Here is a 16672-nt window from a genome sequence, read left to right as displayed (position 1 = left end):
CATGATTTGAGTGTCTTTATGAGACGGGGGATTGTTTTAAAGATGTCCTCTACAGAAAAATTAATATCAGATGTTGTGATCTCACGCCCGGTGCAGAATGGGGAGAGGTAGCTTTAGCACTGAGATAATCCGCTTGAAAATGGTGGATCTTGTTTCTGATATTATTTTCCTTTCTGCCTTTTTTTTTGTGGTGCAGGTGAACTGACGGCCCAGGAACCTACCAACAAACAAGCGTTTGAGGCCATGGAACGTCACCGCCGTGAGTCCCTGCACTCATTACATCAGGGTTCAGATCCTTCAACCCCATCGACACCGTTGAACAAAGAAATGGAGAACTTGTCACTAAGTGACAACCAAACTCAAGAGAATAAATCTTTCTTGCCAATTGGCGATAATCAGCAATCAATTCCCTCTTCAATTGCTCTGTCTCCGTCCTCAACTCTTCCCAATCATATGCAGCTGAATCAACAGCAACTGCCTTTCAACAAACCAGGTGTGAATCAGGGTATGCTCTCCTCCACCAGTATTGCCAATACCAGCATTACCAGTCAGTACACTCAACAGCAGCAGCAGCTACAGCAGCGTCTGGCCACCCTACAGCAGCAACAGCTGCTGCAGCAGCAGCAGCAACAACAACAACAACAGTCGCAGCAACAACAGCAGCAGCAGGGCATGCGCAACATGGTACCAAACCAGCAGATGCTGCAGCAGCAGCAGCAGCAACAGCTCATGATGCAGCAAGTGCAGCAGCTGCTGCGAGTGGCCGTGCAGGCCGGCCTGATCCAGCCGGGCATGCTGCAGCAGCAGGTCACACCCCAGCAGATCTTAATGGTCCAGCAGCTCTTCCAGATGCACGTCAACTACCAGAAACTGTTGCAGCAGCAGCAGCAGGTGCTGCAGCAGCAGGGCCAGAACCCGCAGGGTGGCAAAGCGGGTATCAACATCCCACCACAGAGACAGCAGGAGCTGGCGATCAGGATTTCCAACATGCAGCAGCAGATGCTACAACAGCAGAGACAGCTGAACCAGCAGCACCTGCTGCAGCAGCAGAACAAAAGCTGGAGACCACTCAAAGCGACGGCCTGTCCAGTGGCCCACTGATGGGATCAGGTGCCTCTGACGTCAACCAAGACCTGGGCCCCAAGGAGTCCCGCCTGCAGCAGTTCTTCAACAAACAATCTAACAAGCCATCGGATATCTTTGGTAGTCAGTTTCGCAATGATCATCAAGAGACCAACCCTAGTATCCATACCAGTCAGTCCTTGCCTTCACTCAGTGATCGTTGGTCCCGAAGCAACTCACCAGGACCTCTAGACCCCCCGCTGTCATCAGCTGCTGACACAGGGAGCTCTGATTGGCCACCGAATACGTCCCCGAATGTAAACATGCCCACTACCATCCCAAGTGACCTCCCACCAGAATTCAAACCTGGGGTGCCATGGAAGTACCGCACCAAGGACGTGGAGAACGATCCAGACGCAACTCCCGGCAGTGTGTCGCAATCCATCCTGTCCATCGGCCTGGGGACCTCCCTCAGCTCCTCCAACATGTCCATCAACCGGACAACATCTCGCGAGGATCTCGCTCAGCGTGAGAATGAGATCCGTGGCCTCCTGACCAAGCCGATGCAGCCACCGTCGTCGTCGTCCGCAACCGCCACCCCGTCATGGTCAGCCCCGCCCTACCCCAGCAGCAATAAGCAGAAATCAACATGGTCATATCCGGAGAATTACAACCCCAGCTACCCACCCACCACTCTGACTGCAGCGCTGTGGCACGTGCCGTTGAAACCCACCAACGCACCCTCCCGCCCGCCTCCTGGACTTACCACACAACCCAAATCTTCATGGAGTTCTGGTGGAGGAAGTAATAGTGGCATATCTCGTAGCATGAGTTGGGATCCTACAGCCACCAGTACCATTACAACCAATACCAGGTCTTCTGCTCCATTTACTTCAGGTGAGACTGGAAAAGGTAAACAATATTATTGTTTTCACCTTTTGCTTCAATCTCTTCCTTGATCTTCAGTTTCCTTTCGCTTCCTAGTGCTCTTCAGTAGCTGCCAAGACATGCAATATCATTGCTTTATGTTTTACCAGTGTGTAATCTATACAGGAAATTATTCGATCACGGTTGAATGCCGTTGCTATGAATTTAAAAATGTCATTCTGAAATGTAATGTGAAATAGCATGGTGATATCAACAGTAATGAAAAATCAGATGTCTCGTTGAGTGTTTCCTATGTTACTGGCAAAGATTTGGGCACTTCTCAATAGTTTGGTTCACCTTCAAGATTTGCCAAAGCAATGACAACTGTTCTAGCCTGAACAATGTATTTATCAAGCAATGACCCTGTGGTAGCATTTTGCATTTATTTGTATGTTATACACAAACATCATTTCTACCTTCTGTCATTTGACAAAATCGTTCCTTGTTTTGTACCATCTTCACAGGGTATTCGGGAAGTTCTAGCTGGGGAAGTGATCAAGTCCAAGATGCCCCCTCCGCATGGTTGGTACTGAGAAATCTGACACCACAGGTGAGTGCTGTCAATGTCAAATCAGTGTTGCCAGCGTACCTGAAGCCTCAACTTATTAATCAGTGCTTGTCTAAGGGTGCCTTTTGTGATTAGTAAATACGAATGTACCCCTAGGATAGTGTTGAATTGTAACACATCTTATCAATGGGTCAAGCATTCTGAAAGTTACCTTGAGCCAAAATGTGGCAATGTACATTATAATCCTTAAACAGAAAAGCATGTAATCTGCACAATTTTTTTCTCTTCAAAACACATTGTTTCAATGTCTTCAAAGATAGTGTCATGCTTTTTTTATACTGAAATATTCTGACTGGTGACCACTCCAAGTGACCGCACCTAACTGCCAGTCGCTGATAAGTGATGGACACTCTGAAGTTCCTGTTGAACTGTGATGATTCCGTTCATGTCTGTTTATGCTGTACATGCATCCAGCTCATAGTTTTGTTTGCATGTAGTGTGGATTTCATTGCCCCCAGTATTAAATTATGTTTCTTGGGATTTCACACACACAGATTGATGGTTCCACCTTGCAAACTCTGTGTAAACAGCACGGCCCTCTGCATACATTCCATCTGAACTTGAACCAGGGCCAGGCTTGGATCCAGTATGGTACCCGCGAGGAGGCTGCGAAAGCCCAGAAGGCGCTCCACATGTGCGTCCTGGGCAACACCACCATCATGGCCGAGTTCACCTCCCCGGAATTGGCTCGCCCATTCGAACGCAACAATCAAAGCAGCGGATGGCCGCAGTCCCTGGGTAACGGCAACAAGTTCAATAGTGGGAGCATATCAAGCTTTAGTAACAAAGATTCTCTGGGAAGTCAGTCGTGGAACGGCTCCACTACCTCCATCAATCTTCCGAGCATGCCCGGAAGTCAGCTGTGGTCCATGCAATCCACGCCCACGTCCAGCAGCTCGTGGGGCAGAAGCGGTGGGGACAGTGGCCACATCTCTAGTCCCACTTCCATGAACTTTCTCCCAGAGAATCTACTCGGGGAAGGCTCTGTTTGAAGTCTCTCCCGTGGTTTCCAGACAACAAAAACAAAAAAAAATTTAAAAAGTCGAAAATTCACTATGATTGTCCTAGGGATTAACTACTGCCTTGCCATTTTTTTGTGTGTGTCCCTAGGTGCACATGGTGTGTGCTCTGTTTACAATAAAAGTATGCCCCACGTCACAAATCAGTCTTTTTTTTTGGTTCACCCAGGGGTTGTGGCATTCTCTTCATTTTTCGTTCAGGAATTTACTTTGTTTACATTTTATCAAGGTGCACTTAGTGAAAAAATAAAAACAACATGCAGGTTATACTTTACAGTAGTTGGAAATTACAGGAGAAGAAAAAAAATGAAAAAAAAATATTTAACCACATTTTTTCAGTGACTTAGTGTGTCTTGTTGCCCATAGGGTGCTTCTTTTTTGAATTGTCCAATCATGAGCCAATGAATTTGAATGGAGCATTACTGGTACACTTTGATTGGTTGTACTGTCTGTCAATCATTGCTTGATTATTACTATTATCCATCATTGTCAATCCATCCTTTATTCCTTCCTACCTATTAAAAAAAAAAATTGAAAAAGAGAAAACTTTGAGAGAAAAAAACTACCAAAAAAAAAATACAAACCTGAACTACCTTTTACATTTTCACAACGAATACTGAAATGCAAAGAAAACGAAACATTTGCGACATTTACCTAAAAATAAAACTTTTGTCCTTTATTGCAATCATGCCAATGACTAATTTTGTTTAAAATGACTGTGCGTTTAATAAAATGACCTTTTTTTTTTGATGTGGTCTCTTCCAAGGCAAGTGTGGTCAGAAGTTACAGAGCAGAAACAAAGAAGTATGCCTTTTAGCGTGGCCACTTTAACATGGAATTTCTATTTTCCAAACAAAAGTGACTGTACGTAGAAACCAAAAAAAATTTAAAAACCCGAAAAAAAGGAAAACCACCAAAAAAAAATATACTTGAAAACAGGCGTCCTACAGACGGAGGCTTTTATGTGTGTGTGTATGAGATGTTGTTTATATGTTTGCTCTATTATAAACGAAAGACAATGATGTACTGCTTAACTACTACTTAGATGGCCACTGGTTGTAGAGTAATACAATGAGAGACCTGTACTTATGTTGTCTGGTCATCTCCTGCTATAAAAATAATTAAAAAAAAAGAAAAAAAAAGAAAAAAAGAAAAAAAAATGTTTGTGTCACTTTGGTGTCATTATTGTGTACTTGGATTATTTCGTTTGTTGCACTTGTCGTATGACTGGTGGGGAGAACTGTGAAAAAGGTGGCGTAACAGGAAGTTGTGAACCTTTTTTCAAACCTGACTTCTCAAAGACAAAAAAGCTTTCAAACCATCTTCAGAAAAGATTTAACAGTCTGTTTGGATTACATTTACGCAGCTGGAACAATATCGGAAAATTCATATCAAGCTCTGTGCAGTGCACAGTCTGGGTCACAGCTTTAAAGCCAACCTTTCGGACAGTTCAGAATTCTCACTGTCATGTGATGAAGCATCAACGGAGATGACAAGTACATACCAGAGACCGGAAGCACCCACTGACGCCATGAACCACTTACTGTACACCAAATTTATCAAGAGAGTTTGGAGTTCATGAAAGGATCACAATCAATCATTAATTTGGATCCCACATTTTCGACCCACATTGGAAAATTATTTTCGCAAAATGTGTGACAGCTCAAGGTGTGAGTGGACTGTTTTCCAGCCAGGCCTGTAGTAGAACAGATCACGAGGGATGGCAACTCTGCTCTGAATTTCTGGCATAAAGTAACTTGAAATTATGGTTTCTTTTCCAATGGACACCACATCGGAGAGATCAGTTATCTGCCCAATTTGTGTATTATCCTACATGTCACAGGTCTTTGAATCACAATGTTGACCCTACTTGTAAAGTTTCCTAGCTGTCACACAGACACTTCAAATTGAGAACATATAGGAATTACAGCACGTACTCCAAATCCCCATGACTATTCAGACATGCCACAGCAACTCTTTCATGAACAAATATAGCGCAAGCCAATCCCCAGATTCCAAAATACATGTATGTACACAGTATAACCTTCAATTGTACAGTATTTCTGAACTCTGTGACTCAGTGTGTGGAAATTGCAATGTATAAACTTTCGGAAATCAAGGGGGGTCTGTGTAGGCACGCCGGAGACACATTCAGGCTTAGGGTAACACCTGCATACAAAGTGAAACTACACTGTACAGACACCTATACTTTAGAACACCTGTGTGACAGATTTTTAAATCTGACATTACGAGATGGCAAAAGGTAGGAAGATCGTGCCTTGGGGACAGATATTCGGACTCTCAAACTTACAATTCTTTTCTTACATGCCACTTGTTGGGTTTGTTTTAAAGCTGTTGGTGTATTAATTAAAGAAAACTTCACTGGCTTAGTTTTTTCGAAAATTCGAAAATCTCATTTTTCTCCATAAAAGTTAACACATGGATAGTGGTCATCTTGAATTTAAATATCAGTAAATCTTGGGTTATTTGTTACTCTAGTACCAAAATTTGCACGGTGACCCCCAATTTTTATTCTTGATTTTGAAAGAGAATGGTTGAAAGATTCCTTAAGGAAAGTTTGAGCATAAGTTGAAGTCTGTCACTTTTGAGGTGCATACTCCCGATCCCTGAAGGATACCTTTGCACTATTGACACTGGCCAATGTTTTAAATATGAGATTCATTCAATGTACATATTGTTCACAAACTATCATAAAGTATGTCAATGTCACCTCGGATGGACCTTCCATCAGACTAATAAAAAGATGAAAGCGTAGAAATTGAAATGTTCTTGATGGGGACATTTTAGATTCCAATTTAACTTCAGAGAAAATTATACCCAAGGTGGGAGTCTAGGGGACATATTCAGACTCAAATTTTCACAATAATTTCTCTTCTTATCAAACTGTAGTTAGGGTTCTTTTTAAAGCTCTTTGGGTAAGAAGTATTTTCACAATAATTATATTTCTTCTCATGCAGGAATGCCAATGCAGCCATTTTGAATTTCAAATATTGGTAAATATTTGGTGATTTCTTTCTCTAGTTCCAAATTTTGCACGGTAGCTCCTTATAGTGGCGAGAGTGGTTCAAAGTTTCATTTAGGAAAATTTAAGTAAAAGATAACATATCACTTTCAAGGCGCCAACTATTTTAACCTGTACATGCTAAACGACACCAAGTGAGTTGCCGCGTATCTACTATGTTCCAGCAGTAAACATCAAAGAAACCTCTGACCTTTTTGGTTCCGAAGTTCCTCTTCAGTATGGACACTATCAAACTTTTGTCCCACAAAAGGGGTCACCATGTTAATAATTGACTCGGAGAAGGTAGGAAAAGTTTCTTGGCAGTCTAAACAAACAAACAATGTTGTCCTAACCAGATTTGTCAACAGCAAACACTGGTTTTCTCTGATGCCAAAACTGGTCAGGACATTTGTCCTGACAATGAAATACAGAACAAATGGTTTCCTTCATTAACCCTGGAGGCAAATAATTAATAGTATTGTTTAATATTTAGCTGTTTTCTGAAAATTTTATTAAAATATTAAACCATAATGCCATAGTATATGCAGTCACAACTCACAACAATGTGGAACTGACGACTGCTTGCCATTCACCGTGTCATCTGATAATGGAAAACCATGACATATATTCCACCAACATTTGTGTTTACATAGCCTAGTTTTTCTCCAGTAACCAGGTTAATATAGGCAAGTGATGTTCTTTGTTATGTGATGGAAGCTGGTGCTTGAAGGACAGGTTGCCAAGTTTGATACAAAACAAAAGACAGCATGATCAGCCAGCTTGCAAGGTTGTGTTTGAATGGTTTACAGTCAAACTTGTGTGTCGTGGTCACCCAAGGGACCGAGAAAAACTGACCACTGTATGGAGGTCACAATGGCCTTTCTATAGAGGGTGGGTGCACCAGGTGTGCTGAGTGATGAATTTACAGACAGATAAAGGCAGTAATAAAGTTTCAATCTCTTGAGAGATATGAGACATTCATTTAATTCTGAAAGAAACATTTTGCCGCTATAAAATCAGTTTAAACAGACCCATTACTTGCTTTCCATTCAAAGCATTTTTGGCAGAGTCAATCAAAGTCCGATATCCTGACCATTATACGCAGGTTTTTTCCAAAGTGCAGCAATTTTATGTGGGCACTGACCACATACGAGATGTGACTGTTCTGTGGATGGCCTTTAAGATGTAAAATGCCACAGGACAGCTGCAAGGGGACCAGTGAAGAACTCGGTGACCGCTCTCTAAGGGTGACCACTAAGACAAGTAATTTGTAATAGTCAAACACATAGTATGACACAATCAAAATCCTCATAGAGATTCCAGTATTGAGTTAAGGACCAAAATGTTGATTAAATAATTTATTCACCATCATTTACATTTGAGAAACCCGGTGCTCCTTGTGCCACAAAAATCCTAGGATCTCTCCATAGTACCAGCAATTTCATAAATTATCCAGAAGTATTCTTGTTTGATATCTACAAATATTTGTATTCTGATAATTTCACCATCGATTTTATTTTAGACAAATTAATGATATTTTGTTTTCAAAACACTGATGACATTGAGAATTCAGAGACAAATCACATTAACAATTGAAAAGTTGCTGGTGAAATTAAGGTACTGTCATTATTACTGGGGGGACTTCAAGTTCAGTATCTCATGCTGTGGTTGAACAGACATTGTTTGGGAAAAACTTGGCATGAAACAATCTACTTTTGAGTCTTAAGTATTCTTTAGTTCAGTTCAGCTTTTTGTAGAACTCAACAAATGAAGAAAAACAAGTCGGTTCATTGCAGTATACTCACACTCAGAGTGCATGGCAAATTTTCACATGTTCTTGTTCAACAGGTGGCTGGAACAGACATACACCTGTATTTCCCTCTCTTCAAGAAGAGCATCCACCTGTCAGTGTGATATTTGATTCTTTGATGAACCAATGTTTGTCTTATTTCTATTCAGAAGTTACAGTGCATCGGAAAGCCCTTGTTGAAATTCCTAGAATGATTTCCCCGCTGAATGTTGCATATAGGGTAGTGTATTATTTTGCTGCATAAAGATGAACTATTGACATTGTTGCAGCTTTGCTCTGTTTGATTTTCTGTACAAATCTGGTTAATAAGCTTGAACAGAAGAAATGTTTAAAAACAAATGCGCATAAAATTGACAGCAATCAAATATACAAACTAATATGCTAGCATTGGGTCTAGCCTCAATGAGATGGAGCAGGCTTAATTTGCCTTGAGGCCAAATTGGTCATAATTTATGAGTATAATCTCTAAATCCTGAATACTTTTGACTCTAGTAGACATTATTCACTGTATTACAACATTTAAGTGGTCAGGTATATGAGCAGTGTATTTACCCATATATTACTTTCATATACCACATCCACACACACCTCTAGGCAACTTCACTATTGTGATGTATTGTGATGATCTTACCACCAACTGTATAGGTTTGTCAACAATCTCAAATGCATTTGAATCGACCATACCAGGTCATTTTGTTAAGAAAAAAATGTCTTCAGTAATTGTTTCATTCATTTATCACTGGATTCACACACACGCGAGATTAAACTGATACCATCCACCACCTGTTGCAGTATATCGCATCTGACTGCACACTGACCCGTTATAGCTGTGCTACGTGATTGGATGATATCTGGTATACCATATGGTCCTTGAAAGTGTACACGATGCTGTCATCACCACCATGCATTCACTTAAATTCTTGCACATTGATTAAGTGCATGAATTTTGTCTGTTTCAACACAGACAAAGAAAAAGGTTTTTTTCTGTGGTTTCAAGAATACTAAGTGATGTTACAAACAGTTTCCAAAACTGCACTTAATTTAGAATATACTGGAAATAAAAAGCCAGTGTGGCTCAGAGACAGTGTCAGTTGCAATACATGTGATTTCACAGCATCACTAATTTGTTTATCATTAAAGTTCATAAACATTGCATGCTTTTTACTCATGAAATACTCCTGAAAAGTATTTGAAATGTACAAAGAGATTCTGTTCAGTCTTTGTTCAAGAGTGTTCACTTTCATGAATTGCTATGATAGGCAAACTGCTAATCCATTTATAGAACAATATTTGTACTGAAACCTCTCTGTTTAAACTTTAAAGATGTTCTTAGACTTAGCAATTATTTTCGATATCAATAGATGACATATGTCATGTCATGAATAGCTGAGTTTGTGTACATACAATATAGTAGATACACATTGACTAGTCTAGAAAGTAACGGCAAATGTTGGTTGCCCAAGGGTCAGAGAGCAGCCCAGTGTGTTTCATGAACGGAGACGCTGTTTTGGGGTGACTGTCATGCCCAAGGGAAATCAAGTATGCTGTTACCAAAATATGGCCAGTTAATATTTTGTAACGCTTCATCCAATATTTTCACTGAAAATTTGAGGATCTTTTCTATCGCTTGCCTCAGCTGCAGATGACCCCGCCATCTTAATTCTTACATGCGTTCTAGAATGTGCACACGTGTAGATGAGCTTTCAGACCGACCTAATCAACAGTTGTTACAAACTCTGCATGTATCAGCATCAGAATGATGCGTACCACATGACCATAAATCAACGAATCACAACGGAGAGTTAAAATGAGGCGTGTTACAAAAAGTGTGTGTGTGCTGCCCTCACTCTGTCGTCTGAGCTTAAAAATTTCCTGATGAATCTCAGCAGGATTTATATATTGTTTTCAATTCTTTGACATTTTTCTGTAATTTTGTTATCATTAAGATACACGCTGAACAGCCAATTCGACAGCAGTTACTGAGGCAATTAAGACAATTATGCTGACCTGTAACGCCCTCAACCATATTCAGTTCTATAGGTGTCAAAACATTTAGCAGTGCTATGATAAGTACAGATCTCAAATTTTATTTTGTTTTACCGCCAGATTGAGGAGTGGTAGCTAGGATTAATTACAAGTAGCTCAACTTATTAATAAGTATCTACAGGTATGTATATTTAAACCTATTCATTGTTAGGCTAAAAGTCAAGACAGAAGCATTACAACTGGATGTTGTAGGTGTGTGTTTGCGTAGACTCTGTAATGTGTTTACGTGTACTAAACCTGAAGTCATAAAGATAATTTCACTGATAACATTAAACCTACATTAAACATGCAAACATTTGCCTGGATAGATAGCAATTGAAACATCGTAAATTTGAATGTTGTGAACACATATTTTCCCCTACGATGAAAGAACTCATTTTTTTCTACTGTACTGTATGGAAGAAAATGGAATTGTGCGCATTTGAATGGATTTTCTGTCGTCATAATTGAACATTTTCCTCTCAGGTGTCATCTGGTGACCTTCATTTGAAACCTTTGTTTTTCAAGGTGTAGTCTAGAGTTATATTCCTGCATTAAACAAATTGCTATGTTTACAGACAAAGTTTTGTGTGTATTTCAGGATTACACTTTTCATGATGTCATTAACAAGTTACAGATTTCCTGTTCATCAATGCTTATAATTTGTGTCAATAATATCATGAAAGACATTGACATGTTTGTGTGAGCTAAATGCTCAATTATCTAAATAAATGTATGCTGGTTATGCAAATCAAACAATGACATCTTATCAATAGAAAATATTCCTTATCGGCCAAAAATTTTTGACTGTATTTAATATTTTCCACAGCTTTTCCAATAATGTCGGTTACAAAGATGGTGCATGTCCCTGGGGTCACACTATGTCAGTGTTGTTATTGGGTTGTTTTGTGGTGTGATATGGTGACTGGGAGAATGAGCTCAGTCGTCAAAATAGTCATCTAATACGTGAATGACTTGTGAGTGGTGATAAGCCAACAAAAAATTGACAGTCATCATCTGTTGGTTTCAAGGAAATTTCACTACCGGTACTCAATTTCATGTAGCTGGTGACAATGTTTTCATGCCAACATTGTTTTAAAATTAGTTACATTAAAATCTTTGTAAGTGAAACATCTGTCCCATTCTGTACAAGTTTGACACTATCTTCATTTATCTGATAATTTCTTGAATCCTAAACAGTAATTGTTTTCCAACTTCAGCATTATTCTCAATAATAATGGAACTTTGAAATGCGCCATCAACAACAGTCATTACTTTCAAGAAAACTGATGTTTTGTAAACTTTGTCAATGAATATTTGCAAACTGCAACTACTATAGGTACCTTTAAAAAAACACTTTGGTTGGACTTTGGATTGTAAACTGGACAGAACTGGTTTTCTTGTGCGCACTCTATATAATCATCTGTTCCCCTGGCATTTTCAGTTACTAATGCATGTAAATTTATTCTCCCCCCCTCCCCTTTTCCAACACTCATAAAGGTTTCACATATTATTCAACCCGTACAGCACAAACTCTGGTACCCTCCCATAGTGTTCAATAGAATGGATGTGTCTACATACAGGGAAGTAGCTGTTGAAAGGTTTTATTTAGATACTTGAGGCAAGGTTGAATATGCAAAAAGTAAATTGTCCTTGTAAATCATACCCCACTTAAAAATTCACAGATATGCTGATTTTTTCTTTTCCATTTCACACTTGTGGAAGTTATGAATCATCAGAAGATGTAATAAAATCATTTGTGCATTTGAGAGTGAAAAGAAAACCCAAAAGAATACAAAATAAACAAAACAGATAAGGTTGTCTCTCTTTATTTCTAAAATGTATATAGTGTATTTACAAAAGTATAGATTTTCTTTCTGAAAACAAAAGGAGAGCAGATACATATTTTTTAAATATATTCTTTTATATTTCTGTTCCAATTTTATTGGGTTTTTATTTATTGTGGATATGCCTTTTCACAGAAAATATAACCATGGTTCATCACACATTATTTATGTGCAAAACACATGCAAAATTACAATTCACAAAATAAATGTGTGGCCGTAGAGGGCAGTATTCTACAAGCCACTGAGAGAGCATGACATCAATGGGCTGACGTTCTTGTGCAATGCTGTATCAAAGCACATACAATTAGTTTATATGAATTTTTTTTGTTTCTAAGTCTACTCATTTTTGACGAGAAACAACATGATTTCAGAGGACCGGCTTCGTTAAAAACTACTTCTGCAAGACAATATCACATAAATCAACAAGAGAATACAGGTATAAACAGCAGCTTTCTGCTCTTTGTTACAACACTGAAAATAAAATATAATTTATATTGCGATCAACAGGGCAGCTTCTGAAGAGATGAGTAGAGAGTCGACAGAAATAAAGTTTACCGATCTCTCTCAAAGCTGCCACTGGTGTGTCTGGTTTTTGTTGGAAAGGCAAAAGGAAAGCAATGGCATTGGGAAGTTGAAGATACAGGAATGCATTGTCACATAGACACCATCTTCAACAGTTGAATGGTTCTCATCTATATAAAGTCTTCAACAAAGAACGCACCGACTGTGAGTTCAAAATTACCATCCATTAAAAGAAAATCCTTACATTCTCTTATTCTTCGTGTTTACTTTATCTTCCGAAGTAATGATGATAATTATATCAGTGTAAATGGCTTTTTGTTGTTCATTTAATTTGAATGTGGCTTTCACGGCACCTGAAAACAGTCTGTAAATTGTGCCTTGGGCTCAACCTGTTTATCTTTTACAATTTATTCAATATGCAGGCACTCTGTCTAAAGTACTGGAAAGAGTTCAGAACAAGCAAATTCACAAAGAAAACCGACTTTACAGTACACCAAGAGATAATATTCTGAAAATTATCCCTGCCTTCCTAAAACTGTGTTTTTGTGAAGATTAGTGTGATGAAATATTATCACTTTTCTCAAACAGCCAGTCACTTGGTATATCTCTTCTATAATTTTACATGACAGTGGTAAATGCAATATTGCAGGACCCAGCTTGTCTGAAACCCTGTCAAAACACTGTTAAAAGTCACTATTGAGTGAGCATTCAGAACTATGTACATCAAACTTCAAAAAGTTTGCCTGCATATTTACTTTCAGTGTGTGCGTCATATCATTGGGGAATGTGATTACAACACCAGTATTTAATGTCACAGCCGTTCGATTTCACACTCGCTTTTGTAAAATGAGTTGCAAACTTGAAATAAGCATGAAACAGATAAAAAATAGCAACGGCATATTTTTTGACAGGCTGAGCACACAGCGTAAAATTTCATATTATAAATTACTGTCAAAGTCTAATAATGCCATTACCTGAAAATAATATTTTCACAGTGAACCATGAAATCTGTGAAGTACATCCTCCGTCATTAATAAATACAGAATTGATTAAAAAATTCAGCACACTTTGCAGTAAAGTGTAGATTCAGTTCCTCCCATTCACGCATTTTTCATTTCTTTGTAAGTTAAGTGGAAGCAGTTTTTAATGTTTCGGCAAGATTTTTTCACCCCTTTCTGCCAACAGATGTAGACAAATTTGCCACTGTGGTTATTGGAGCTTATAATTTTTCCACCATCAACACACGGTCAAATAATTTGAATCTGTTATACAGACATCTTTCACTACAAAGCTGGTGATAATTTTGGTGCAAAGACATGCCACATGGACAGTTTGGCAAATAAAGTGCAACAGAAATACTGATACAAAGGACTGGGTTAATTCAAAGGCACAGCATTGGAATAAAAACCTTGATAACTGGTTGAAAAGGCCAGGCCAGGACAATATGAAATTAAAAACTGGAAAGTATACAATTCTGAGATGTTTGACAATGTTGAACAAAGTCAGGTAAGGAATGGCATGACACTGTTGAACAAAGTCAGGTGAGAAATGGCATCACAGTGTTCTTAGAAAGTTTGGATAGAACATTAAAAACAAAGGAATGATAGAAGTATTTAAAAGAAGTACGGTAGGTGTTTTGTTGGTAAAAATCTAAAATTATATACTTACTCTAGAGAAAAACCAAGTTGTCAAACTGTGTTAAAAACCTCCATTCTAGTGATTAGAGAAGGCAGGCAACTCCGTTTCTTTATAAGGTTGAACAAAACTCGCCAAAAGGATTTTAACAATAAAGAGGAAAGATTATGGTTCCATCATGCACCTTGATAACGTCGATACACTCTTTAATCACATCTGAGTTTCCCGGTCATTTGAACAGTGAACTCCATCACACATCTCGCCACCACTTTCAGCAATCTGGGCGAAGACTGATGTTGTCGCCAACCTTGTCAGAAATCCATTGTCTCACTAAGTCATGTTGTTTTGTCCTGAGACGCGGTCGGTTCTCTTGAATGTGATGTGCACGGAATGGCGCCCTCGCAGTTTCCTTTGTGCAAACACCTATATTTTCAACAGTATCCTGTGCTGGGGCACTGTCATTCATTGAGACTGGATTCTCTGTAAATTTTGGCTGTTCCGGTTCATTTCCCTGTACGTAGTAATCTCTGAAAACGCGTTCATTTCTACAGCACACCATCATGGTGTTGTACGTGTGAAGCAAGAGTTTCGGAAACCGAGATGTAAAGTAGAACACAAAGCCTTCTGGGACAGCACCAAGAGATGTCTTAACTTCCTCTGGAAGTTCACGGTAGTGATGTTTCTGGAAAGAAGAAACATGAGATGATTTTGTACAACGTGTGATAGCAAATACTGCATTCTGCTTAGATCTTGATATTTTACAGGAAAGAAATAAGTTCAGATATAGTATAAGATGATAATTTCTGAGGAACTTTTCTTCACATACTCTGGACATAATGGAACACTACCTATATTGAAAAAAAAAATTTCTGACTTGTCCACCATAGACATGTCACCTCATAACCCCTGTATCAAAATGGACAAGTCCACATGACAACAGTGAGAGGTGAAATGTGAACATGAACTTGGAGCTTACCTTGTTTCGCATGGCCCTCAATAAATCTCGCACTGAGCTGCCCCTGTATGTCCTGAACTTCCTCAAGTCTGTGGGAAAATGAAGTGAGTTACTTCAATCAGTTATTCACATAAAATTTTCTACATAGCAGTCCACATGTAATGATGGAAAAAGGCTTCGTTGGCATTTTCCAGGCATTACATAGAAAGCACATTTGCAAAATGTGTCCAATAAAGGAGATCAAAAGCAAACAGGATATTGATATTCAAAGTTATACAAGTACTTTGCATACTCTTCATTGACATGAAACTTGAAGTTTGCAAAAGTAGTTAATGCAGAATTCACATTGGAGACAAATATTCAGCCTCTCAGACTTTCAGACTTTCTTTGGAGCAAATCTGCATAGTGACCCACTGATTTTCATTTTGGATTTTGAAGAGAGAATGGTTCCAGCAGCAATGGTCATCCGTCATGAAAATGCCTCAATAATTATCTAAAGCCCCTGCATGTGGGGTATGAAGCTACTAACGTAACGATACTTTGGTAGGGATGAGTTGAACTGAATATGAAACTTGCATCACTTGTCTTAATGAATAGGGATATATTTTAATGCCCCAACCAGATTGTGGTTCATTCTGTTTTCAATGGGCCAGCTGGATCTGCCTGCAAGGTTATGGGCAGAGCAAGGGTTCAAGTTTGAAAAGACAGGTCTCATTTCACTGACACATATGACAAATCACCTACCTGATTGAAGCTCTTCTGTTATATTTGACCGCCAGTCATATTTGACCACTTCTCTGCCATTTTTTTCAAGTTCAAGGACAACGGGGTCATTGACCGGCAACTTTTCTATTCTGTCACTGACATCCTGGTGAGAGATGTTTGAATGAAACAAATAAATGCACAAAAACAAAGATGCACAAATATACAAACAGTGGTGATAGAATCATCTCGGAACACAAAATATGACCATTTATAATATTTATAGAACTTTGAGTACTTTTGTGTTCGATACAAATACTGATAGGGTGTGAAACGCAAAACAGAGTTGTGTTCATTGCGAAAGTCCAGCAAAATATTTCATACGGAGGAAAAGTAATTGGGTAATATAGTACCGGTATATTGACAAATTAACCGTTGTAACTTAGGGAGGACAAAAAATCTTTGTTTATCTGTCTAAGTCTGAGCTTAGGAAAACTTGCCAAAGTCATACTGTACATAATTTGAAATACAACCTGGCTGACTTGAAATGAAAATTCAATTTTTTTTGAGCATGTTAA

The 16672-nt window shown here is 38.9% G+C and overlaps 2 protein-coding genes across 2 annotated transcripts in view; one reads left to right on the top strand and one right to left on the bottom strand.

Annotated features, from left to right (window-relative positions):
* The window catches only part of LOC139151593 (trinucleotide repeat-containing gene 6C protein-like), a 109369-nt gene extending 105183 nt beyond the window's left edge, over positions 1-4186 (top strand). Inside the window, 4 exon segments of the mRNA XM_070724501.1 lie at positions 197-1096; positions 1099-1974; positions 2454-2539; positions 3052-4186. Of these exon segments, the coding sequence (XP_070580602.1) occupies positions 197-1096; positions 1099-1974; positions 2454-2539; positions 3052-3549 (2360 nt within the window). The 3' untranslated portion in view covers positions 3550-4186.
* An 8454-nt stretch (positions 4187-12640) lies between these two features.
* LOC139152310 (serine/threonine-protein kinase/endoribonuclease IRE1-like) overlaps positions 12641-16672 on the bottom strand; it is a 28777-nt gene continuing 24745 nt past the window's right edge. Inside the window, 3 exon segments of the mRNA XM_070725452.1 lie at positions 12641-15119; positions 15414-15481; positions 16137-16260. Coding sequence (XP_070581553.1) covers positions 14709-15119; positions 15414-15481; positions 16137-16260 — 603 coding nt within the window. The 3' untranslated portion in view covers positions 12641-14708.

The sequence above is a fragment of the Ptychodera flava genome, chromosome 15, assembly GCF_041260155.1.
Source record: "Ptychodera flava strain L36383 chromosome 15, AS_Pfla_20210202, whole genome shotgun sequence".
Lineage (NCBI taxonomy): Eukaryota > Metazoa > Hemichordata > Enteropneusta > Ptychoderidae > Ptychodera > Ptychodera flava.
This window is presented reverse-complemented; position numbering and strand designations above follow the sequence as displayed.